The sequence below is a fragment of the Nesoenas mayeri genome (genome assembly GCF_963082525.1).
Source record: "Nesoenas mayeri genome assembly, chromosome: 15".
NCBI lineage: Eukaryota > Metazoa > Chordata > Aves > Columbiformes > Columbidae > Nesoenas > Nesoenas mayeri.
In genome coordinates, this window is record NC_137559.1 from 6,008,570 (window position 1) to 6,032,744 (window position 24,175).

At 57.2% G+C, this 24,175-nt stretch overlaps 4 protein-coding genes across 4 annotated transcripts; 2 read left to right on the top strand and 2 right to left on the bottom strand.

Annotated features, from left to right (window-relative positions):
• Window positions 1-1,813: 1,813 nt before the first annotated feature.
• Window positions 1,814-3,442, bottom strand: MSRB1 (methionine sulfoxide reductase B1; the record flags this gene model as incomplete). Its single annotated transcript, XM_080353921.1, has 4 exons — window positions 1,814-1,900; window positions 2,502-2,616; window positions 2,741-2,883; window positions 3,388-3,442. The coding sequence occupies 4 exons, from the start codon at window positions 3,440-3,442 to the stop codon at window positions 1,869-1,871; spliced, it is 345 nt and encodes a 114-aa protein (XP_080210047.1). The 3' UTR covers window positions 1,814-1,868.
• Window positions 3,443-8,320: 4,878 nt separating this feature from the next.
• On the top strand, window positions 8,321-13,046 carry LOC308046285 (testis-expressed protein 2-like; the record flags this gene model as incomplete). Its single annotated transcript, XM_080354015.1, has 11 exons — window positions 8,321-9,211; window positions 9,338-9,538; window positions 9,616-9,919; window positions 10,205-10,426; window positions 10,603-10,775; window positions 10,880-10,979; window positions 11,127-11,259; window positions 11,381-11,518; window positions 11,775-11,987; window positions 12,125-12,245; window positions 12,921-13,046. The coding sequence occupies 11 exons, from the start codon at window positions 8,321-8,323 to the stop codon at window positions 13,044-13,046; spliced, it is 2,622 nt and encodes an 873-aa protein (XP_080210141.1).
• Window positions 13,047-14,164: 1,118 nt separating this feature from the next.
• RPL3L (ribosomal protein L3 like) lies at window positions 14,165-22,079 on the bottom strand (the record flags this gene model as incomplete). Its single annotated transcript, XM_080353955.1, has 10 exons — window positions 14,165-14,221; window positions 15,662-15,781; window positions 15,992-16,087; window positions 16,718-16,819; window positions 17,093-17,253; window positions 17,766-17,952; window positions 18,872-19,007; window positions 19,841-20,009; window positions 20,261-20,497; window positions 22,004-22,079. The coding sequence occupies 10 exons, from the start codon at window positions 22,077-22,079 to the stop codon at window positions 14,165-14,167; spliced, it is 1,341 nt and encodes a 446-aa protein (XP_080210081.1).
• NDUFB10 (NADH:ubiquinone oxidoreductase subunit B10) lies at window positions 21,998-23,997 on the top strand. The gene is made up of 4 exons (XM_080354078.1): window positions 21,998-22,225; window positions 22,770-22,908; window positions 23,496-23,635; window positions 23,797-23,997. Exons 1-4 carry the CDS (start codon window positions 22,078-22,080, stop codon window positions 23,895-23,897), a joined length of 528 nt encoding a protein of 175 aa, XP_080210204.1. The 5' UTR covers window positions 21,998-22,077; the 3' UTR covers window positions 23,898-23,997.
• Window positions 23,998-24,175: the final 178 nt, after the last annotated feature.

The following is a 24,175-nucleotide window of genomic DNA, read 5'->3' on the forward strand; positions in this document are numbered from 1 at the left end:
GCGCTCCAGAGAGGACTTTACTCCCTTGGAGGAGGGAACTGGAGTTGGGCAAAGCTCAGCTTAAGTTTCCAGCCTCCAGGAACCCAGTATCCAGCTCTGATGGGGTGAAGAGACCTCTATGAAGCAGAGAGGGTTGTAGCTTCCAGTCTTCTAGTCAGCTTCATGCAGGGAAACTATTGTGAGACACCGCTAAAGCTTGTATGCCCTCTGCCCAGAAATCCTGCCAGCCCAGAAGGTACCAAGAACACACTATGAAACAAGCTAAAACCAGCTTCAATTGGGAAAACATGCTTCCCCAGTGAAAGTTCAGGCCTTGGGAATCCCCTAAGATCTCCAACACATAAGCATCCCCCTTTCACACGGCAAAACCTGGAGTAACAGTAACAGATACAGGATAAAACCACACGCACCGACCTCAGGCCAGCCCTCTGGGTTGTCAGAACATATTCACACCTCAGGTCTGCAGCTGGAGACAGAGATTCCAGCTGAAATCTGCTCTCAGCCCCCTGGCCAGGGCCTTTCCCTGTGCTTGTGCCTCCCCAGCACGATTCCCCCACCGATGCAGCCTCTCTGTCCCTGCAACCGACACCGGGCAGATGCACCAGTGCTTTTCAAAAGAGGTTATTTCTCCAACACAGTGAATCAGTGCTTTATTTTCAGTATTGAAAGACGTACAAGACCAGCAGTGAGCTCCAGGTAGAGCTGGTGCATTGCACTTTTTATTGGTGCCCTTGTAACAGTGAGACTGAGGCAAAACGAACGTTGAGAAAAGCTTCTGACGTGACCCTGGGCACAGCTGCACCAGAACAGCATCAACGTGTTGCACTAGAGCTGCACCACCAGCCCCACGGGCCAGAAAAAGGCTTCACTGTCTGCAAAAATCCTTGTGTTATTCCCAAGAGGAGGATTTGGTTTCTGGGCAGGGAGGGAAGGCCACAAATCAGACGTGGAATTAAGGAGAAATCAGTGTCGCAGCCCTTCTGAGTGCAGAGGGAATGCAAATGTGATTCCTAAAGCCTGAGTTGTGCAAAGCGCAGTCCATTAGCTGATACCGGCCTCCCCTGCACCTGTGTACGGCACGGAGGAGCCGCTGGTGCCACTTGAGTCTATAGCACAGTGATAAATATGGTGTAAGGCCAAGTCAGAACCAAGCCCAGAGGACACGGGAAATCTGGAACCGTCTCTACTGTGTGCAGGATGGGTAGAAGGGTAAAATATCTGGATGCTGTCTGGGGGGGGTCATAAAATCATCCTTGCCCTAGCACCCTGGAAGGGTTTATATAGGGCAATTCATACCATGATCCCAGCCCAGAATAGCACCAGAGATTAACCCAGACTTTGACCTCAGCTAATCCAGCGTCACTCCCTGGAAATGCCGGTGGAGTGACTCTGGATTGCATCGGTGTGAGTTTTAATGTGTCCTGGCTCAGCTGAAGTCAACAGAGAAGCCGTCAGCAGAGGCAGGACCGCAGGCACACGTGCTGCTCTAATGGAAAAAGAGCCCAAAAAGACTCAGTAGTAGCTGCTACCAGCAGAGGTGAGGATGCTGGGGAGAACAGAAGGGGGAAAGGGTGGGTAAAACAAAGAGCTGCAGCCTTTGCATCACCCCAGTTTGTGTGACACACACTCAGGCACAGGTCACGCAACCCAGCACCCAGCAAATCTTCAGCATCCCTTTTCCCCTTCGCCTTCCCCGTGCTCCTCCCAGCACCCTGGACTGGAACAGCCCCAAGGGGGAACCAGCCTGGGGACACCAGGAGATTCTTCAGGGTTTCTCTTGCTCCCAGTGCCCCCTTGATGGGCCGGAGCGTCCCCTGGCGTGACAGCAGGCTCAGCCCCAGCGCAGTGTGCCGAGCAGAGCAGCTCGCTTACTTCTCCTGCAGGTCCTCATCTGCTTTGCCTAAAAGAGCGGGGAGGGAAAATCAGGGCTGGTGTTTCTTGCTCCAGACCCCCCAGTCTCTTTATGCTACACGCAGCTGACATCTCACAGTCCAACAAGCAGGTCAGGAAGTTGTGGCTGAGGTGCTGCCCTGAACTGGACCTCCCAAAGCCTTTTTCTGACTCAGAGGACACAAACATCACGATAACCCCAACGGCAAGAAGCCCAGACTCCCTACCCATGGGGCAGCTGCAGTTCTCAGAGCTCCCACCTGATTTCCCCAAGGAGTGACCCAGCAAACTCTCCCAGCCCCGTTTCTGCCAGCACAGGAGCTCCTGCCCTCGCTTTGCACCCCCAGCAGAAACCCCAGAATCTCACTTGCCCCTCGGGGACCTGCGGCCACATCCGGGAGCTCCAGCACCCTCCGCGTTTCACCAGGGGAGCTCGGGAGCCCCCACTGAGCCGAGTCACACATGCGAGATTTGTTGAGGGTGTGAGCTGCTCCGCGGCTTATCTAAAGAACCAGCTACCCCACCCAAAAGCAGTTCATCGCACACACACTGCTATCAGCAGCTTCCCCAAAAATAACTACATGGGCTGAAACCCAAGCCACAGCCTTTACCTTTTGGGAGGAACTTCAGCGAGCTGCTGAATATTCAGAAGCGGGACTGCCCCCTCTTCGGGCCATCATTAAGGAACTCGTGGCCCAGCCCGTTGCCACACTTGCCACAAGACACCTGGAAGTGCAAGGAGAGGGTTGAACAGCGAGCGAGCAGTCATTCTCAGCTCACAGGCTCATGACAAAAAAGCCCATGGGGTTGTGTTTTTTCTTCTGATTCCCAAGCGTTTCAGCCTCGTCACCTTTAGAGCCCCCGGGCGCTCCTTGCGCTTGGCCACGCTGTCCTCACGGAGGGTCTCGGTGAACGCCGGCCACGGGGACGAGTGCTCGTACTTGGCGCGGCTGGAGAACAGCTCGTGGCCACACTTGGCACAGACGTAGATGCCTGGGGGGCAAGGGGGAAAGAGAGGGGTCAGTGCTGGGGGGCAGCCCCACTGCCCCGCTCCCCAGCAGCCATTGCCATGACAGGGGGGCAGTAGTGGGGACACATCAAGGGGGTACACGGGACACCCCAGTGGCTGCTGCCAGAGCCCCGGGGCCAGGCGGGGGCTTTGGGACATGGGGCAGGACCCACATCTCCTACAAGGCTCCTCTGTAGGATGGATCCCCCCCAAACCAGCCCCTACGGGGACCCTCAGCATCTTCCCCACCCCCATGGGGGGGACTCCTCGACAAGGACCTCAGAGAGAGGACCCCGAACCCGGTCCCCACGGCTGGAAGATGCCCCACGAGAAGGGCACTCACATCCCCACCCCGCCACGCACTCACGCCGGGGAATTCCGCATTTTCGGGGAACACCCCCTGCTCCTCTGGATCCACGGAGGGATCCCCTAGAAGCCACCCCAATCCCACGGGGAACCCACGGGGATCCCCTCCCCGCCCCGCTCACCCGGTTGGAAGTGATCCTTGAACACCTCGCCCCCAAAAAACGAGCAGAAGGACATGGCTGCGCCCGCCGCCCCGGCCCGGTTCCTCTCGCCCCGGCCCCGCCCCGGCTCCGCCTCCCCCACCGCCCCGCGGCCGGCAGGGGGCGCTGCGGGGCAGCCGATACCGGGGGTCCCGGTACGCACGGGGGGGCCCAGCTCCGCCCCCCCCATCCTCCGTGGGCAATACCGGGCCCCGCAGCCCCGCGCAGGCTCCCGGGGATGCGGGGTGGGGGGAGGGACGCGGGGCGGGGCGAGGACCTGGTGCGGTCCTGCGGATGCTCCGGCACCGGCGGCTGGAGCCGGGTGAGCTCCAGCTCGGCGCCGGTCATCGGCACCCGGGACCGGGACCAGGACGGACCCAGCCTGCAGCAACGGCTCTTCACCCCCAGCATCGGCACCGATCCCTCTCTCCCGGCACCGGCATCAGCCTTTGGATCTCGGCACCGGGACCTGCCGGTCTCTTTTAGCGCCGGCACCGGCATCGTCTCTTCTTCCCCAGCACAGGGTCCACTACTTCCCCAGCACCGGGGCTGACCCTCCGCCTTTCCCCTCATCCCCGGTACCGCTTCTCCTCCGGTACCGGGACCAGCCCGTCTCCCCGGTGGCACTGGGACTGCTCGTCCTTCTCCAGCAGCACCAGGACCGACCCTCCCCCGACTCATCGTGACGCCCCTTCTGGCCCAGGTACCGGTGCTGCGGGAGCGAGGGACCCGCGGGGATGAGTCCAGGGCAGCTCCAGTTCCCTGGGCAGCTCCAGTTCCCTCAGCAGCTCTGGGTGATGGAGCTTGGGCAGCTCTTGGGATGAACTGGGGGCTCCCGCACCACGCACATGCCGGGGGCGGAGCCATGGGGACCACCCATCCCACCACCCCAGGAGTGCAGAGCCAGCGGTCACCCATGGGGACATCCCCCAGGGCAGGCAGCGTGGGGAGGTGACACAGGGTCTGGGCTGTGTCCCTTTGCAGGGTGCGTGTGACTCCGGGAGGAGGTGGCAGCGGCCAGGCATGCGGCAAGGTGAGGGCTTTGAAGGTGAACCGCAGGCAGCCAACTCCTCGGCAGGCTCCCGGAGCCGATGAGCTGTGTGTGGCTCCCTCTTCCTTCCAAAAAAGCAGGCACCGCAAGTCTCTTCTTCCCTAGTTTTATCTGAGGACCCTTGGATGAGTTCTCATGCAGTGGGCTCTCACGGAAATCGCACCTTCTGTGGTGCAAGAGGAAAAACACCAGAGCCCTTCGGGGCTGTGCGGAGGAGCCAGCCCCACTGCTGGAGAGCTGCAGCCTGCAGCAAAGCGCTTGGACGGGTCCCGGATCCCAAATGCCAACGGACATGTCCATCAACCAGGAGCTCACCCCGGGGCTGTGCCCGGCGTGGAAGCCCCGTGTGGGGCCAGTGCTGGCGGCGCTCCTGCCCGCTGGATGCTGCCGCTATGAATTAGGTCAGACTTTCATCCCGGGCAGGCTCAGCTCCCCGCTCCAGCCCCAGGGATTGATGAATTGTGGCAGGCGCCCGGGCAGGGGGGGAAGAGGATCTTGCTACAGCACTGTGCGGCAGACAGGAGCCAAGGACGCGCCATGTCACCGTGCGGAGAACCGGTGACGTGCTGTTTTGAAAGCACCTTCCTTATGATCCACCAAGATCAGAGGAGCTGGCTGTCAGGAAAGGCTCCAAATAGACTCAAGGGATGTGCACACCTTCAGGGCGCAGATTTTTCAGCCAGTGGAAGGAGTTACAGTGGCCACCAGGACTCCATGTCTTGGCAGCATCATCTGCCCGAACGTCTGCTGCTGACCAGAAAGCCTTTTCAGAAGTTGAGCCTGTGCTAATGGAAGAGATGGGTGAACCAGCGGATTCTTCCTCTGGTGAACCAGGGCTGGGAGCCCTCCTGTGAGCTGCAAGGACCATGCCACGAGGGACACAAAAATCTCAGGAAAACTGGCAGAGGACGAGGAGGCACAAAGGCAACACGAAGTCCGTAGTGGAGGCAGAGCTGAACTCAGGCCCAGGGGTCCCTGGGGGACCAAAGAGGGTGCTGGGTGCTGAGGCTGGCTGACTTGGGGCATCCCAGCAGGTACAGCTGCCCTGGAGCTGTTTGTGTGGTGCTAAAGCTCCTCACCCCCTCAGCAGCATGAAATCCACTCCAGTATCCACCAGTAAAACCCCTGAGAAGGAGCGTTGTGATCTGGAAGCGGGAGCAGAAGATGAAGCTGGGATGCCGCGCTGCCCTTCCCGTCACTCAGAGTTATGTCCTGAGCTTGCAGTGGGACTTTCTTCAAAGCGCCACACTCCTTAATCACAGGATAATGCTGAGAGCTCTCCAATTACAGTGCTAATAACCACAGCAATTTGGTTGCTGTAGTGGTATATTGTGGAGATAATTAGACGAGGGATTTCCAGCTTGTTTGGCTGGGTGACGAAAGCCTCCTCTGTGCCCTGGCAGAGCTGTGCCACTGTCCCTGCCAGCAGTGCCAGCCCTCCGCCCCCACCACCCACACCACTCATCAACTGGAGATGGCTGCTGGCAATTAATTTTCTATTAGCTCTCTCTGATTTCACAACCAGAGCATTTTGGGGTTGATGCTCAAAGACACCAGCCAGTCCAGGCTGCAGCCTGTCTCTGTGTCAGGTGAAGTCCAAACCTGGAATTTGAAGCAGAGCTGAGAGCAAGGAGTGGAAATTCGGAGCCTGGGTCTTGCTGATGTTCATGGATTTGGTGTTTTGAAGAGCAGTGAGAAGGGTTGGCAGTCATTAGGTTCTCGTGTCCCTACCCAGCTGGGGCACTCGCAGCTCTCAAGGCTCTGCAGAGATGTCACCTTCCTAGGCTGGGTGTCCCAAACACCAAGTCTGAAGCCAGTGCCTGCCATCCATCCATCCATCCATCCATCCATCCATCCATCCATCCATCCCCCAGCCATGCCCACCCAGCTCATCCCCAGCACTTGAAAATATTTGCAAGGACCTTCCTATGCAATTTCTCCTATAAGGAGCAAAGAGAATCCCCCCACCTTGCACATCCCTGGGGTCACAGCTGGGGACAAGCTCTGGCTGAGCGCTGGCACCGAGGAGCCAGCTCCAGGGGCAGCTCTGGGCTCGATATTTGCTCTCCGAAGCCTGAGCCACCAGCAAAGCCTTTGCTGGAGCTGCTCCATGTGGACCCTCCATCTCAGGGTGCTGGTGGCCCAGTCGTGGCACCCAGCGGGGTCCTTCCCTAGTGTCCCCACAGGTGGCTGCATATCTATAGCCCCCGCTGTACTTGGTGTCCCCACCAGATGAAAACTCCCATACAAACCCAGGCTATTATTATCTTCATCTTCCACTGTGCTAATGGTCTCTCAGGAAACCGTCATCTTTTTTTTTTAGCGTTTAAAACCCACGGATACCAGAGCAGTGGTAACGAAAAGCCAGGCACAGCGGAGTGGAGCACCGAGCTGAGTGCAGGGAACCCAGCGTCCCCCTGAGCCGCTGGGGACGGGGAGCAGTGGCCAGGCAGGACCAGCCAAGGAACAGCCTCAGGGTTTGCTGGTAGGCATGGCCAAGGGCTGGGGAGGGTGATGGGCAGCACTGGGGAGACTGGGGATGCCTGTGACATCAGATCATTGAGAAACCTGCATGATGAGGGGCAAATGTGGGAGTCCTGGCTTCCCCCACCTGCTGTGCTTGGGTGGGAGGTGTACGGGCCCCGCAGTGTTGGGGAAGGTGTCCCTTCTCTGGCCCAGCTTCACCACTCATTTTCTTCTGCTCAATCCCCATTTTGGTGCTTTGCACGGTGCCCCAGACTACTCCATCTGGCTGGGGGTGCCAGGGTTTCTGCTGGGTACTGGGCACCACCAGGGTAATCATCCATGGATTATTTGGGGTTAACAAGTGGCTCCTGCAAATCAGAAGCAAAGCAAAAGCCAAGAAGCGTGAGATTATATAAACGGTGCTGGAGGCAGCTGCGGCACAGCCTGTAATTAATTCCTGGCAGTGAAGTGCTTTGAAGATGCTGGGTGCCGCAGATGCGGGTGTGAGGTGGCCCGGGGGGCAGCGCTGATGGCAGCAGGTCCTGCTCAGCCCTGGCTCACCGGGACCATGTCCCCCCTCCTGCTGCAAGGATGTTGCGAGGGGAAGGGGGGTGATGGAGTTCAAGCAGCCCATAAACCCACTCAGGAGGGGTCCAGGGCTGTTGCTTTGGCAGGAGTGCAGTGATTGAGGGATTGCAGTAGCTGTTGGAGACAGGACAAGACTTTGCCATGGCTTGGAACACTCTCAGGGCTACAGAAACTTCAAGTGTTAGGAAAACTTTTGTGCTTCTCCAGTAAAACCCGAGATTATCGACCCCCTGCTTCTAGAGCATCCCCGTGCTGATCTGGGGCCACAGTGCAGGCTTTTTTCTGCTCAGGTTGATGCATTAAGGCCAAACCACTGTGGGTTAAGCAAGAAACATTTAGAGGAGTCAGAGAATCCTGCCCGCTGGCGTTCATCCCTCCTCACAGCCCCCACACCCACACTGGGACCAAAATAACGTCCCAGAGCAGGAAAATCGCCCTTGTGTTGCTGCAGGTCTGGCTCACAGCTCCAGGTTCTCGGAAGCCCTGTTGCTAATTGCCCAGCTGAGGTTTATCCTCATTACACAGATGGTTCCCGCAGACTATCCCTGAGCTCACCCCACCGCGGTGCCTTGTCCATCACATCCCGGCCGGGAAGTGCAGGGACAGCCACCAGCCTCCTGCCTGCTGGCAGCCCCAAGCGCATCCCGAAATCAGGATCACCCAGCCCACGGTGACAGGGTCCCTGGGGACACCCCGCTCGCTGGCTCATGGCGGTGCTAATGGGGAAGGCAGGATCGGGGCAAGGACACAATGTGACACAGAGCTGAGCTGTTTCCTCTCATTCCCCCAGCAGCTCCGGCACCACTGGCAATGCGAGCGATGACAGACCAGGCTGCGGCGGCGGCGGACACCTCTCCAACCCTGTCACCGTCCCCGGGCTCGCCTCGGCGCCGCGACACTGACGGGCCAACGCCACATCCCACCACCACCAGGGAAGATGGCGGCGGCCGGGACGGCTGCAGGCTCGTATTCACCATGGATGGGGACACAAAGCCTACCGTGTCACCCCAGCCCGGGGGGATGCTCCTGGCTGACCTCCCGCGGGGTCCCCAGCCCCGGCTGAGCCCGGCCAAGTCCCGCACGGCCCCGTCCTCACCCAGCGTCTCCCCATCGGAGAGCCGGGCCGCCCTGCTGCGGCTGCGCGAGGCCAGGCTGGAGGAGACCAGGAGGCGGCTGTCGGAGGCCGTGCAGGAGCCGCTCAGCCGCCTCAGCCGCCTCATGGCCGAGGAGAGCAGCCCCGGAGCCCGGGCGAAGGCGGGTGCTGCGGTGCAGGAGGTGGGGGGCAGCCGTGGGGCTGGGGGACAGCGGGCGCAGGACTGGAGCCCCTGGGAGCCCGCCCTGAACTGTCGCTATGAGATCTGCTCCTATGGGGACGTGATCCAGGTGGTGGAGGTGGCACGGCAGGACGCCGAACCCCAGCTGCTGCCACCCCCCAAGGAGCCGCAGCCGGTGCGGTCGGGGGCCACAGTGCCAGGCAGAGCCCTCGTCTCCATCACCCTCCTCGCCTACGGCTACTTCATCCTGCCACTGCCGCCCTACGCCGCCGGCCTCTGCCTGGGACTGATCTGTGGGCTGGTGCTGGGCTTCCTTGCCATCCTCCTCCTCCTCCTGCCGAAGCCTGCACCAGCGGCACGGGGACCACGGGGACGCCTGCGCCCCGAGCTGCTCCCAGGGGAGCCACGGGAAAGCTGTCACCTACAGGTGGGTGTCAGGGATGGGGTGCTGGGTGGCAGCTGGAGGGGACCATGGGGCTCAGGATGCAGCACCCAGGGGTGCTGAGTTGCGCAGCACAGCGAGGAGCAGCCAGGTCCCTCTGCCCCCATGCAGGGCTGGATGAACCAGCTGCACATCTACGACCCCGAGCTTTTCCACCCCTCGCTCACACACTCGGTGCTTGCCACGCTGGATGGGGCCACCCTCAAGCTCTCTTACCCCAAGAGCAACATCCCGCGCCGAGCCACCTTTGAGGAGGAAATCCTCGATGTCACCTTCGTCAGCCACCGCTGCTATGACATGACCGATGCCAAGGTGAGCCCGGCGGTGCAAGGGCCCTCCCGTGGGGACCCCCGGCACGCTCAGCCTCACTGACGCTCTCGGTGCTGCAGGTCTTCCTCTGCCCCCCCAGCCTGGCCCGAAAGCGGACGTGGAACAAGAAATACCCCATCTGCATCCTCCTCCCTGAGCCGGCAGACGGAGAGTGCTGGACCAGCGAGCAGCACGACACGGAGCTGCAGGGGGATGAAGGGACAAAGAAGATGCTGGTGCCAGGCCAGGACGTGCCGGGGGACGGCAGGGAGAGGTGTCTGTACCTCTTTGGGCGGACGGGGAGGGAGAAGGAGGAGTGGTACCAGCACCTCGTGCGAGCCTCCCGTGGGACCCCTGGCAGCAGCTGTGGTGACACCAGGGCAGGTGAGATGTGGCCATTGTGGCTTTGGCTCTGTGCTGGGACTGGTCCAGGGCAGGAGCTGGATGTGTGCCATGGTAGGCAGCGGTGAACATGGGTGGATGGAAGAGCCCAGAGCAGAACTGGGAATGTTTGCAGCAGCAGGGAGAGCCCAGAGGGTCCCCCTCACTAGTACAGGGTGGTGACAGGTCACTGCCATCGTGGATGAGCAGCATGTCACCTCGTGTGCATTGTGCTGAGCAGCACGTCACATCATCTCTCAGTCCATCCTGACCCACTCGTGTCCCCAGGGACAGGGCCGGCTCCGCAGAGCAGCGGCAGCAGCAGCGGAGGGAGCACCGAGGACATCCCCTCCGCTGTCCCACCCAAGGACCTGTCGGGAAGCGTCCGGCAGCACATTTTCCTGGATTACAGCACCTACATGGCCCGATTTGTGCCGGCGCAGGCAGGGGGCAGCCCGGAGCGGAGCCCCTCTCACAGCACGCTGGGCAGCCCCACACCCACAAAGGTGAGTGATAAATTTGGTGACAAATCCAGCACTGAGGTGGGACACGAGCATAAAGTGTAGGCAGACAGACCCTGCGTGCAGTCATTTCCAGTCCTGTGGCTTGTCTCCTCCCTCCCGGCACCATGGTTTGAGCAGCTGAGCGGTGGGGCAGGGAGCACCCCGCAGTGGGTCCCACCTCAGCCCGGAGGCTGGTGGCTCCTGTTCCCCCGCAGCTCGGTGAGGACGGGCGCAGCGAGGCGGGCATGGCCTGGATGAACGCGCTGGTGGGACGCATCTTCTGGGACTTCCTCCGGGAGCGGTACTGGGCCGAGCAAGTGTCCAACAAGATCCAGAAGAAGTTGAGCAAGATCAAGGTGAGAGGCAGGAACATCACAGCACCCACAGGAGCCATGTCCCCGAGGCCCCACAGTGGCTGTCAGGCTGTGGTGACCATCCCCCTGTGATTCCCCTCCATCAGCTCCCATATTTCATGAACGAGCTGACGCTGACGGAGCTTGACATGGGCACATCTATCCCCTCGGTCCTCAGTGCTTCCAACCCCACCATCAATGACCGAGGTGAGAGCCCCATGGAGCAGCAGGGACCTCCATGGCAGCTGTTTGGAGGTGCCAGCCCAGTTCCCGAAGTAGGGGGGCTTCGGCAGGCACACAAGCAGCCCTTGGGCCCACGGCACTGACAGGGGTGTCCCGTTCTCTCCCCGGCAGGGCTCTGGGTGGACATGGAGGTCACCTACAGCGGCTCGTTGCAGATGACACTCGAGACGAAGATGAACCTCTGCAAGCTGGGGAAGGAGAGCACTGCAGAGGAGAACAGCCCAGCAGAGTCAGGCGGAGAGGGGTAAGGAGGCTGTGTATGGCTGGTTTCATTCTGCTTCTCCTCCTCCTGCCTGAGCCAGGTGAGAGGCTGCTGGCCCTGGGACAGCCCTAGGACAGCCCTGTGACGCTCCTGGGGCTCACAGGGCCAGGCCACGGCTGATCCTACTGGCAGACAGCGATGCAGAGTCGTCCAGCGCTGGCTCCTCCGACGAGGAAGACGTCACCGCTGCAGAGCCCATGGGAGCCCCAGGGGAGCGGATCCCCCCACCCGGCACAGAGGGGTAAGGGGCTGTTGGGGTCTGTGCTGTGGGGAGATGCCGGGGGAGAAACAGTGCTGCACCAGCATGGCAACTTGGGGACGGCTCCCCAGGAAGGCGCACACGGGCGCTCCAGCACATCACAGCACTGCAGCATGTCATGGCAGCCCTTCCCAGGGGACTCCTGTCCCACCGAGAGCACACTGGGCTGGGAGATGCCAAAACCCCGCGTGGCTCCGGGTCTCACTCCGCTGCTGAGCCGTGGTTCCCCTCGCTTTAGCCACGTCAGTGGAAACAGCACGAGCCGGAAGATCCTGCGCTTTGTGGATAAGATCGCCAAGTCCAAGTATTTCCAGAAGGCCACTGAAAACGAGTTCATCAAAAAGAAGATCGAGGAGGTTTCCAACACTCCGCTGCTGCTGACGGTGGAGGTGCAGGAGCTGGCGGGCACCTTGGCCGTGAACATCCCCCCACCGCCGACAGACCGTGTCTGGTACCGGCTCTTCTTCCTCCCACGCGGGGACCCATGCATGTCCTGCCAGCCCTGCGTGCTCCCTGTGGCTCAGCTGAGGAGCCAGCGCTGGCGCTTGGGGACACGACACTTTCTGCCTCTTTCCTTTCCCTGTGCAGGTACAGCTTCCGAGTCCCACCTCGGCTGGAGCTGAAGGTGCGCCCGAAGCTGGGCGAGCGGGAAGTGACCTTCCTCCACGTCACCGAGTGGATCGAGAAGAAGCTGCAGCATGAATTTCAGGTGCCTGTTCTGCTAAAGGGCTCAGCAAGCCCCCTGGGCAGCAGGGATAGACAGACCTCAGTTTGGGTCAGGGTTATCTCTACAGAAAGCCAGCATCTGATCTGGTCTATCCAGCTTCAGACAGTCAAGAAACGTGACCTGAATAACCAGCTGTGAGGGCTACTGCTCTGAGCACTGGAAAAAGTGGTTTTCTCCCAATACGTGCAGCCCTGCCCTGAGCAGGAGGAATCAGGAGTGTCAATGGGTTTGGGAGATTTACCACCACAAGGTCAGCAATTTCCCATCACACGGTACCCGCTGGTTTGTTTTCTGCCTCTCTCCTTTAAGACCTCTGGTCATAGAGAAGAAATGTCCCCACGGATATTTAGGTACCCCAACTCCCCCAGAATCTGCCCATTTAAATGACTTTGAAGTGCTGGTCCCTGCCTTCTGCCCTGACTGCCCTTGAAGCTGCGCACACAGGGAAGCAGGAGAAAGAAAAATGGCTCCTGCTTGTCCCTGCCCAGAGACATTCAGGGCTGGGAATCCTCTGAGGACAATTGCTGACCAGGGACAGAGCCCAGGACCTTCTGTCACAGCCCCAGTCTCTGACCCAAGCTCCCAGCAGATGTGTCACCAGTCAGGTAGCGGCATTCAAAACCACTTACATGTTTTTGTCTGGATTCCTCTTTTCAGAAAATTTTGGTGATGCCGAACATGGATGATCTCATCATTCCCATCATGTGCCCTGGTCTGGATCCTCAGCAACCCACTGGGGACCTGATGAGGGACCCGCCAGCCAAGGGAGAGCAGCGGCTCTGAGACGCAGCCCCAGGACAGGGCAGAGACACTGCATGGAGCTCGGGGACCTCGTGGGGACATGGGGACAGCCAGGGCCTGGCCAGCGACTGCACCCACGGCTGTGCCATGGGATCTGAGCTTCTCAGTTCATCTCATCCTCAGCACCTTTGTAGATGAGCCTCTCTAAATCCTGCAAGCACACATTCAGAGCAGAACGAGCCCCAGGGCAAGGGATTTGCTGGAGACCCAAGAACTTTGCCACCTCCTGCCAGACTCCCAGGACTCCTGGTAGAGAGGGAGCAGCTCTGGAGCAGTGGAGGGCTGGGCTTTCCACTGGCTGGTTCCCAGAGAGGGTGCAGGACGCCCAGATCGGTTCTGCACTGAAGGAGCTGTGATCACCAGTGTGAATTTTGGGGTTGTCCTGTGCAGGTACAGGAGTTGGACTTGATGATCCTTGTGTGTCCCTTCCAGCTCAGGACATTCTGTAATTCTGTGATTGCTGATACAAGACATCACAGCTCCAAGATGCATCACACCCACCACAGAGGCAGCTGGACTGCGAGGAAAACACAGGTGGGAAACAAGTCCAAAATCTGAATAAATGAATCAATGCCCGGTCTTACCTCACAGCCGGCTCATTGTACGTGAGTTCCCACACCTGCGGGGGATGGTGAGGGCTTGTGCAGAGAGAAGTCCACAGGTCATACGTTCAGCTCAGCAAAAGGAATGTCTGAGTGTGCGTGTGTGAGAGGTGGCAAGGGGGGAAACAGTGAGACTGGGCAGAGGCAGGTAAGGTGGAGACCCAGTATTCCCAGTAGAAACTGGGGCAGAAGTGGAAGAGGAAGCAGAGTCTTCACTGTGGTTTGGGTGAACACAGGCAGTGGGAAAAAACTAACTGGGCAAAAGAGCGACAAGATCCAGAGGACAGAGCAGACACCAGGCTGTCCCAGTTAGTACCTGTCCACATTGGCCAGTCCCAAGTGCTCATTGTCCCATCCCCACCTGCTGAGGAGCCCAAGGACATGCAGGCAGCACTGAGTGCAGGCAGACACCCCTCCAGAAGGACAACAGGCAGCAGGTATGGCTTGACACCTCTTTATTGAAAGCGCCCCAGTTGGTAGCTTTGCAAATCTCAGTCCTCACAGCTCTTCCTGTGCGCTTGGCTTCGCTTTCACCAAGTGCTTCTTCTGAGGGCCCTGGAAGAGAGCAGAGCTCTGGGTTAGCAGCACACAAACCTGAGCTCTGAGGCTGCGGCTGAGTTAGGGGCAAAGCACAAATGCAGCTCTGGCCCCTTTCTGTTGGGCACGGCAGCTCCTGGTCTCTGCTCCCCGGCTCTATGCTGCCCTTCCTGGCCACCCCGGGGCCTCCTCAGCCCTGCAGGAATCCGGAGCAGGACATCAGCACCCTTGCACAATGGGTTTGATTCTCAGGACAGCACAAAAGCAGTCAGAGAGTGGCAATGAGTGACCGGCAGTCAGGGGACGGGGAGGGGAGCAGTAATTGTGCCAGTGAATGCTACCAGAAGCTCAGCATGGTGCTGCCGAGCTGCTGTACAGGCCCTGGAGAAGGGAAAACCTCCCCTGGGGAAAGGTTCTCCCCAGCCAACTCAACAGAGCCTGAGGGGTTTCCACCAGCTAAGAAATGGGGTTGTTCCAGACCAACTGCAGCAGGTTACAAGAATTACTGATGTGACTCCACTTCTAGGCAAACGTAAAGTTTTAACATAGTATAGATAGGGGAAACTCTCACTCCACTGCAGAAAACAGAAAACATCTGCAACCGGGTAAAACCCCCTCCTGTCACTAAGATCCACGTCGCAGCTACTCAGGACTTGCAGCAACAGCAAGAACAGAAGATGGAACAAGCTCCTAACGCTGAGATAAAGAAAAAGAGCTTAACTTCTAAAGAGCTCTGCAAAGGCAGCGCGCAGCCAATACCCCTCCCGGGGCTGAGGAGGCTTAACCGGCTTCACACGGGATTTCCAGCTGCCAGGCCAGACGCAGACACGCTGACGTCTGCACAGTATCCAGGCAGTTGTTTCTTTCCTTTCTGCTAGCTGAAGACCTGCCTTATTTAACACTTCTTCCATTTCACATTCAGATTGGTGTAGGTTGCAAAACTATGCGTGAAACTCTGCTTGTTTTGGATTTAATTTTTTTTTCCCCCTGGATTTAAGCAAGATATACTGCCCAGCCTTTTTGAAAGCTTCCTGACAAAAGAATTGCAAATTTGGGTCTCAATTTGACCCAACCTTTTCCTCTTAAGAACATTAATGTTATAAATCATTCCAAACAAATCAAAGCAGCGCACAATTACGGGTGAAAGGGACCATATGTCCAAGGCAGCTCCTGCCAAGTTAACTGCTTGTTTAAAAAATCCCATGGTGAATGGAAACTGCTTGGCCATATGGCATATTATATGCTAGTTGGGTTGTCTTGGATCACTCACACAACCATCGTGTTCTTCCTTAGCATAATATTTGCTGGGTGAATTGAATTCGTGCCTGTCTTTTCTGCAAGACAGTCCCCATCACTCATTATATGGAGAAGCAGATGCTTAGGTGGAGTCAGTCGGTTGCTTTAGCCCCAGCTGAGCGCACGGGCCGAGAGCAGGAGCCGGCGTGGAGCGTCACTCACCATGAAAGCTCGCTTCTCCTGCGCCGTCTGGAACCGGCCATGCCCAAACTTGGAAGTGGTGTCAATGAATTTGAGTTCGATGTTTTCCTGAGCCCGGCGGCTCGTGTGCACCAGAAGGGACTGGAAAAGAGGAGTCACAACACATCAGGCTTATCTTTACAGAAAATCTGATGGAAGTGGGGTTGAAATATCCACAGAGCATCCTTTACACAGTATTGGCATGAAAATCTGCGTTCTCAGAGAAACACCCTGGTGCTCACAGGTGCCTTGGATGGCAGAGCAACTCATTTGAGCTACAGCCCGTCCCTCCCCAGTGCCACCACCTCTCACCTTACGGAGGGTGAGCACGCGCTTCTTGGTGCCCACGACGCAGCCCTTCAGCATGAGGAAATCATTGTTGACCTCCCCGTAGTGCGGAAATCCACCCTGTGGGGAGAGGCAGAGGGAGGTTGGCAGGCAGGAGAGATGGGTGGGCGCAGGTGACCACAGGTGGCTTTTTCTAGGGAAGGAGAAGGCAGCAACTGACAGTCCCTCCAGCTAAGGATACTCCGCACCCTTCAGGGCTCCCACTCGGGACCAGCACAGCATCTCAGCCACACAAGATCTCAGGTGAGGAGCATCCCCTGCAAGCTGGGGAACCAGCAACCTGAGTCCTGCCCTGGGGATGTGGGTGAGCAGAGAGCAGAGCTGCCTACACTCCCCAGTTGAGAGTTCTTAATAAACGAAAGTGAATTGTTAAACCAACTAACAAATATTTATCTGTTAAATAAGAGATTTTTAATGTCACTTATATGTCTTTTTAAACAAAGTTCTCAGTTCCTGCCTAGGTCATCAAGTGAAAATGAAATGTTGGGGTGTACCAATGGGCCTAAAAAAACACCTCACAGAGATGGTTTTCCATGTCCAAAACACAAGGAAAGGAATCACTGCATTTCTTTCAGTGAATTACCTTCAAATCATTTCCTACGCTGCTGTTTCCAGCCCAAGAATTACTCCTGTAGCTCAGATTCCTGCAACCCGAGCCAGTCACTGCCCTGTTCCCCCCCCAGCCCTCACCAGAGGTGTGATGGTCTTTTCCGTGACATCGTAGTGCGTCGAGGCGTTGTTCTTCACCACTTTGCCGTCCTCCACGTGGATCCCATGGCCGATACGGTAAATCTGGGAACAGAAAGGAAACGGAGCTGGCGACTTTCCCAGCCCCTCAGTGAGAGATGTGGCGGGGATGATGCAGTTTTTGCCAAGATGCATCCCCTGTGATGTGTCCCTTGAGGAGGGAACAGGGAAAAGCATGGAGAAAAGAGCTCTGCACATCTTTAGGAAAAAATCTGAGTAGCTGGGAGGGACAGAGGCCACCAAGCAAAGGAGGATGGGGACAGGAGGGGAGGCAGGGAAGGTACAGCGGTGCCCCGAAGGTGCCCATCGAGGCCGTACCTTCTTGTTGAGCTCGGTGCGGTGGTGGTAGCCCTTCTGGCCAGCCCGAGCGATGGAGTAGCCAACCCGGGCCGGGTGCCAGGCCCCAATGCAGGCAACTTTGCGCAACCCCTTGTGCGTCTTCCTGGGGAGCTTCTTGGTGTGCCAACGGCTCGTCACCCCTGGGAGAGTGACGGGACAGGACGGTGAGAACAGCAGGGAGACTCAGGGCTGGTGTCCGAGCACTGGGGAGGGGAGCAGCTCATTGTTCTTCTGCAGCTTTTGGAAAACACCATGTTAGAAGGAGACCAAGAGCCGTCACCACTGTGAGAAGCCAGAGCACAGAACTGTTCTCGCTTCCCATGGAACTGATCAGGCTGTGACGTGTTTCTGCTGAGCACATCCCTGCACAGAAACACCCACACCTCACACACAGGGGGTTCGTGGGAAATGCGATGGCTTTACCTACTCCCAGCACCTCGGAGCCTCCTGGGAGGACTCAGCACAGCCAACAACATGGATTTTACAGAGATTAAGGAAATCAAGCTCTGCTACGATGGAACTGCATGTCGAGGTTGAGACTCAAAGGCTCTTTGCAATTAAGTTGGTGGGGTCTCAGCACGGCCAACACTCCCTCAACACTGGGGCTACATGAGAAGGACAGAACCAAGCCCCTGGTACCTTTCATCCCTACCTTTCACCCCATGTCCCTTGGTCACACCAATGACATCGATCATCTCATTCTGGCTGAAGACATTGTGCACGGAAACCTGCTTCTCTAGCCTCTCTCGAACCCAGTCAACCTTCTCAGGCACTGTCCCGCCGTTCAGCTGGATCTCCATCACGTGGGCCTTCTTCTGCCGCAGCGGCAGCAGCTTCATCTGCAGTGAGACAGTGCGTTGGGGGAAAACATCCCTCAGCTCCCAGGCACGAACATGAGGGCAGGCGCACATCACCCACCACTTGTGAGGGGCACAAGGGGTGAGCAGGACCAGCTCTTCACCACCTCTTCTTATCGCATCTCTCACAACTCCTTGTCCCCAAGAACAATTCCCCAATCTACCAGTGCTCCCATTCCTGGCAGGATCTGACGCACATCCTCTCTCCAGGGAGCACAGAAGCAGCCCAGCCTCATCCTACCCCAAGAGTCATGCACAGGACACAGCGCTGTGCTCCTCGGCACCATCTCTCCTTTGCTTCTGCTCCACCTCTGCTGTCAGATCTATTTCTACTTCCCACCAAGAGGTGCCTCTGCTCTCCCCCAGTCCCCTCTCCCTGCACAAAGGCCCTGCCAAATCGCCACAGCAGGACTTTGAGAGTCTGTGCCCGACACAAGTGAAGCTTTGAGCCAGCTTAGCTCTTCCCCCGACTCCAGAGCAGCCATGAACTCCGAGGATCAACATGAAAAAGCGTCTTGTGTATCCAGCAATCAGCATCTGGCAAAACCCTGCCAGCCCACGGGTTATTTTTGCCAAACATTTGACACCAGTTGCTAATTTGAGGTGATCATGGGGCCTCGCTGACATGGGGCTCAGCACCTGCTGAGGCTCTGCTCTCCATGGCGTGAGTGGGCTCCCCAGCAACACCCACCAAGGAGCTCTACTGAGCCCGGCTTAACGGGACAGGGCTGGTGCCAGGAATCAGCCGGAAAGGTCAGGCAGCACCTCGCATTGCCTGTGTGCCCTGTCCCACACCGTCTGCCTGCGCAGCCTCCTGGGACCCCCCATGTCACCCTGTGGTTCCCAGGCCCCCACCACACTCCCAGGCTGAAGAAGACCCTGACCCACCCTGTGCTCTGACCTGCGTGTGTACAATGACACGGATGACCTTGCAGTACTTTTTCATGGCCGCAAAATCCTTCTCCAGCTGCCTTTTGCCATCCTCATCTTGCCATTTTTTGCAGTACTTGGTGAATGCCTTCTTCTTGCTCTTGTGCCTACAAGAAGAGAGTTTAACGTCCAGCAGAGCTGAGCAGTGAAGTGCTGCTCCTGAGCCAGCACAGCATGGGGGGACATGGGGACAGATCACCTAGCCAGGAACTTCCCCAGAGGCACAAGGTACCTGTGGATACCTGAACCTCACCTGGCTGCCAGGGCCACGACACGGGGAAGAGGAAAGTGAATAATAAGCTATGAAAAGGTCTGGTAATTCAAACATTTTTGCATGAGGAATCCAGTTGTCTCCCACTGACTGGCTTGGTGCCATCAAAATACAAGCACAAAATCAGTAGAGAAAGGAGAAAACAGCCCCAGACGGGGATGGGAGGCATGCGGTGGGTGGATCTCAACGGCACTTGTGCAGGAGACATGATTCCTACAGTTACGAAACCCATGTCTCCGTTTTCCTCTCTGCTGGTGTGGGATTTGGGATGCTGATGTTTACAAGGGCCAGAGGGTCACATTCTGCATCGATTTTCCCCCTGATAAATCTGGTTTTATTCCCTTCATTGGGTGACTCAGCTCAAGTATTCCAATTTAACCAAGAGTAGATGGGCCTGACCCACACAAAGGAAAACGAACCTGCAGCACTCACTGCCATATGATCTTGTAGAGAGAGCTCACTCAGTTCAACTATTAGAATAAATTTACATATGTATACGCTGATTCCCAGCATCAAACTGTTTGCAGTATCTCTCTGCATGACTAAATAAATCGCAGTTTCACTCCAGCCCAGAGCCAGCTGCCGGTAGCTGAGCTGTTTGCCGTGGCTGTGACATGAGGAGCTGCAGGGCCAACCTGCAAGGGACCCCCCACCCACAGAGACACGTACCAGTTCTTGTAGAAGCGCCGTCTGCACTCATCACTGATGTGCTCAGCAAAAACTGTCTTGAAATTCCTCAAGCCCTTTGGTGTTTCTACGTATCCCACAACCCCCACCACCACCATCGGGGGCGTCTCAATGATGGTCACGGCCTCCACCTCCTCCCTTTTGGAGAGCTCTGCAAGACAGCCAAGGGAAACAGAACTCAGCATCATTTCGCATTGCTCACCACACTGGTGTGGGGGCACCCAGGAACCCCCAGACTCAGCTGACGCTGGCTGTGATGTGGCTTTTGGCCATCCAAGATCTGGGCGGCATTCCAGGAGATAACCTGGGAGCTACATGCTCCACCTCCCATTCCGAGGAACAGCTTTTCCCACCCAATCCATTCCTGGCTGTGGCTCCCCGCTTCCCCCAGCTGAGCCTTACTGAGCCCAGGCCTGTGCACCTCCCGCACGGTGTGTGTCATGCCGGCTTTGTAGCCCAGGAAAGCCGTCAGGTGGACTGGTTTGCTGGGATCATCCTTAGGCCACGTCTTCACCTTCCCACGGTGGCGACTGCTCCTCTTGTGGGGGAGGAAGCCCAGGTGGCCATGCCTGGGGGCAGAGAACTTGCGGTGGGACTGCACAGAGGAAGAACAAAACACACCAGCTTCACATTCAGGTCCTAGAAGACACCAGGACCCCAAGCACAATGGGAAATCTCCCCTTTAACATCAGGGAATGCTGGAGGGATTCCAGGTCCTCCTCGATTCCAACATAACAAACAAGAATTCATAACAGGATGGGACTTTCTTCAAGCTTCCATCATGTGTATGGAAGAACTGAGTAAATTCTTAGACAAATGATGCCCATTAAATAAAAAACTTGAACATGATCTCCCTCCTCTGCTTGAGGACTTTGAACGAGAAATATGTTTTTTAATAGGTCTGCCCTTCTGTGATGTTAATTATAACGACTTATTTTGTATTTGGCAGCAACAAAAGGGCCTGCTCAGGATTCATGGGCTTTGTGCCGTCACGGCAAATGGCACCAAATAAGCACAGTTAACGATCAGAAAAAAACGGGAAAGGACGCCCAAAGGAATCAGTAATAAGAACAAGCGCAGGTTAAATATGCACCTTGAAAACCAAATTAGAAGAGCTAAATATATAAACCCCAATCGCAAGGTCATGCTGAGCCAGGCAGAGAGAAAGCACCAGCACTGCAGAGACATGGACACAATTGGCTTCCAGGCAGGGAACGGAGTTAGTTCTACATCCACTGCAACTCTCTCCTTGCTAAGATCAGTCCTGGCACCTGGTTGCACTTTCCACTAAGCTTATTTTCCAGCCCAAGTGAAGTTATGTTGAGTTTGAGTCCATTCCAGCCACACTAATGTCACCGGTATCCCAGTCCTGTCCCTCTGCACACAACAGAAAGGTAGCGGCACCGAGCATTACAAACCATGGGATGTCTTCAGCCTCGGCCGGCAGCAGCAAGAGGCCGTCTGTAAGTGCCTCCCCTGTCTAATACTTAAGATGGTTCTTGCCCTGAAGACACAAATTTAGCTACTCACTTCACTCCCTGCGATATTAATTTCGCACCCGGCCAAGCTGGCAGGTCGGACGTCCCATGGCAGAGTGATAAAGGTCAATTTCCAGTGTCTCAGTTTACGCCTCTCCCTCCTAAACAACTTAAATGTGAATGGCAGCAATTGGGATCATTCCTAACAGGGACCTGCACACCCAGCGCTGCAAATGCCCACACCAGGCACCCCGGGGCCTGCAGGCATCCCTGTCTCTACAGGGATGCAGCATGAAGGAGATTGGTCTCTTACCTGAAGTAAGAAGTGCCAGGACGAGGGGAAACGGCCTCAAGTTGCACCAGGGGAGGTTGAGGTTGGATCTGGGGAACAATTTCTTCCCCAAAGGGCTGTGGGGCATTGGAACAGGCTGCCCAGAGCAGTGCTGGAGTCACCATCCCTGGAGGGTTGGACAGACGGAGATGAGGTTCTCAGGGACATGGGGTAGTACCGGGTGTGGTAACGGTTGGACTTGATGATCTTGAAGGTCTTTTCCAACCAAAATGATTCGATGATATGACTCCAGGCTGCGGCCTGGGGAGGGCGCGAACTACATCTCCCAGCATGCACCGGGCCGAGCTGCGCCTGCGCAGAGGAGCGCGCCCTGACCCCGCGGCGCCGCCGCTGTGCGCGGTGCCGCCATCTTGCCCGCGCCGCCCGCCGGTGCCGCTGCCGCCGCCGCCATGCCGGAGGACAGGGACTGGGAGGCGTACAAGGTGCCGCCGACCCGCACCCCGGTCGTCGAGAGTACTACGTCGGTGCCCAACCCGGTCACCTTCTTCCAGGCCGTCTTCGGCTATGTCGTCGAGGCGCCTGTCACCTTCGTCCGAGGTACCGGCGGGTCGAGCCCCTGCCCCGCTCCCGGGGACCCCTTAGCGCCGCTCCGCGGGGCGGGTGGCTGCGGGAGCCCGGCCGGGACATGGCACGGGGACACGGGGACACGCACAGGGACGTGGGACTGGCACGAGCACAGGTACACGACACAGGGACAGACACAGGGACATGGGACACAGCCAGGACACTGCGACAGACATAGGATGCAGAATGGACACTGGGAGAGACAGGGATGTGGGAGATAGCATGGACATTGGGACAGACACAGGGACATGGGACACAGCCAGGACACTGCGACAGACATAGGATGCAGAATGGACACTGGGATAGACAGGGATGTGGGAGATAGCATGGACATTGGGACAGACACAGGGACATGGGACACAAGGTCACAGCATGGACACTGGGACAGGCACACAGAACAGACACAGGGACACACACAGCAGGGCACATGGGGGCCAGAAACCCTAAGTGGCCACCCACAGCCCCGGGCTCTGCTGGCTGATGTGTGCCAGCTGTGTGACCACGGGGCTGTTTGCAGAGTGGATCGAGCGCCAGCAGGCCAAGAACAAGTTCTACTATTACCACCAGAAGTTCCGCCGTGTGCCTGATCTGAGCGAGTGTCTGGAGGGTGACTACCTCTGCTTCTACGAGGCTGAAGCGCAGTGGAGGAGGGACAGGTACAGTTATCACCCAGGTGTCCCACCTCTGAGAATTCCATCAGCTGGCTCAAACTTACAGCATTTTTGTGGAGTTTGGGGTGTTGGGGCAGCAGCTCCTGCCCCCCCATTACCAACATCCATTCCATAGAATTCCTGAGTTGGAAGGGACCCACAAGGATCATCAAGTCCAACCCCTGTCCCTCCCTGCACAGTACAACCCCACGGTTCATACCATGGGTCTGCAGGTGTTCTCCAAATGCTTCTTGAATCATATCAGGCTTGGGGCCATGATACCTCCCCTGGGGAGCCTCTTCCAGTACTCCAGCACCCTCTGGGTGAAGAACCTTTTCCTCATGTCCAGCCTGAACCTCTCTGGCACATCATCTTGCCATTTCATTGCCCAGCTGTCCCCTGCACACACCTGAGCTGAGCCAGGTGGCTTTAGGACATGTGCTTCTGCCCTGCCTGGTCCCTGCAGCACTGCAGGACCCACCAGGATCCTGGCACAACCCCAGAGCTGACCTTCCACAGGGCATCATTGCCCCTTTGTTAGCTTTTCTGTCATCTCTGGGCTGTTACTGCATTTGGCATCATCCTCCCCACAGGATGGTTGATCAGGAGATCGTGGAGATTGTCCGGGAGCGGCTGGGCGCCTGCAAGCAGAGGGAGGGACCCAACCAGTTCCAGAACTGTGCTAAGGAGATGGAGCAGCTGGTGCAGGTCACCAAGGCCTACCAGGACAGATGTGAGTACAGATGTGCACACAGGACAGATGTGAGCACAGCAACAGCCTGTGCAGCTCCAGGGAAAGGGGGTTTTAACCCACCTCCCACAGCCTTCATGCATGACACAGCTCTATTTTTAACTGCTGAGGGAGACTCTTGAGACATTTACTTTCTTTTTTAGATGGTGATCTTGGTGTCCATGGCAACGCGAGGACTTGCCTGATGAAGCAGAAGCACAGGATGATGGAGGAGAGGAAGGCACAAGAAAATGCATCACAGTAGATCTGAACAGTTAACGCCTCCCTCCACAGTGCTCACCTGATACCGCAATGTTGCATCTCGGATGCTGTTACCTCAATAAACATCTGCCACACAGCTGGAATCTAGACTAATTCTTTGAAGAGATATGCAAACAGAATTCTTCCTTTTTCAGCTCTGTGTTCAGCTTTGAATTCCAGTTGACTGTTACAGTCCTCTGAACCATGGCCAGCCCTAACTCCAGTCACATCAGCTACCTTAACTGGGATTTCCTTCCCCTCAGGACCTGTCCCCACCTCCAC

What these genes read in the sequence shown, in the direction of transcription:
- NDUFB10 (XM_080354078.1), top strand. Translation starts at nt 22,078, where the DNA reads ATGCCGGAGGACAGGGACTGGGAGGCGTACAAGGTGCCGCCGACCCGC. An exon ending in GCGCAGTGGAGGAGGGACAG is followed by an intron (nt 22,909 to 23,495) that starts GTACAGTTATCA and finishes TCCTCCCCACAG; the next exon opens with GATGGTTGATCAGGAGATCG. An exon ending in CAAGGCCTACCAGGACAGAT is followed by an intron (nt 23,636 to 23,796) that starts GTGAGTACAGAT and finishes TTTCTTTTTTAG; the next exon opens with ATGGTGATCTTGGTGTCCAT.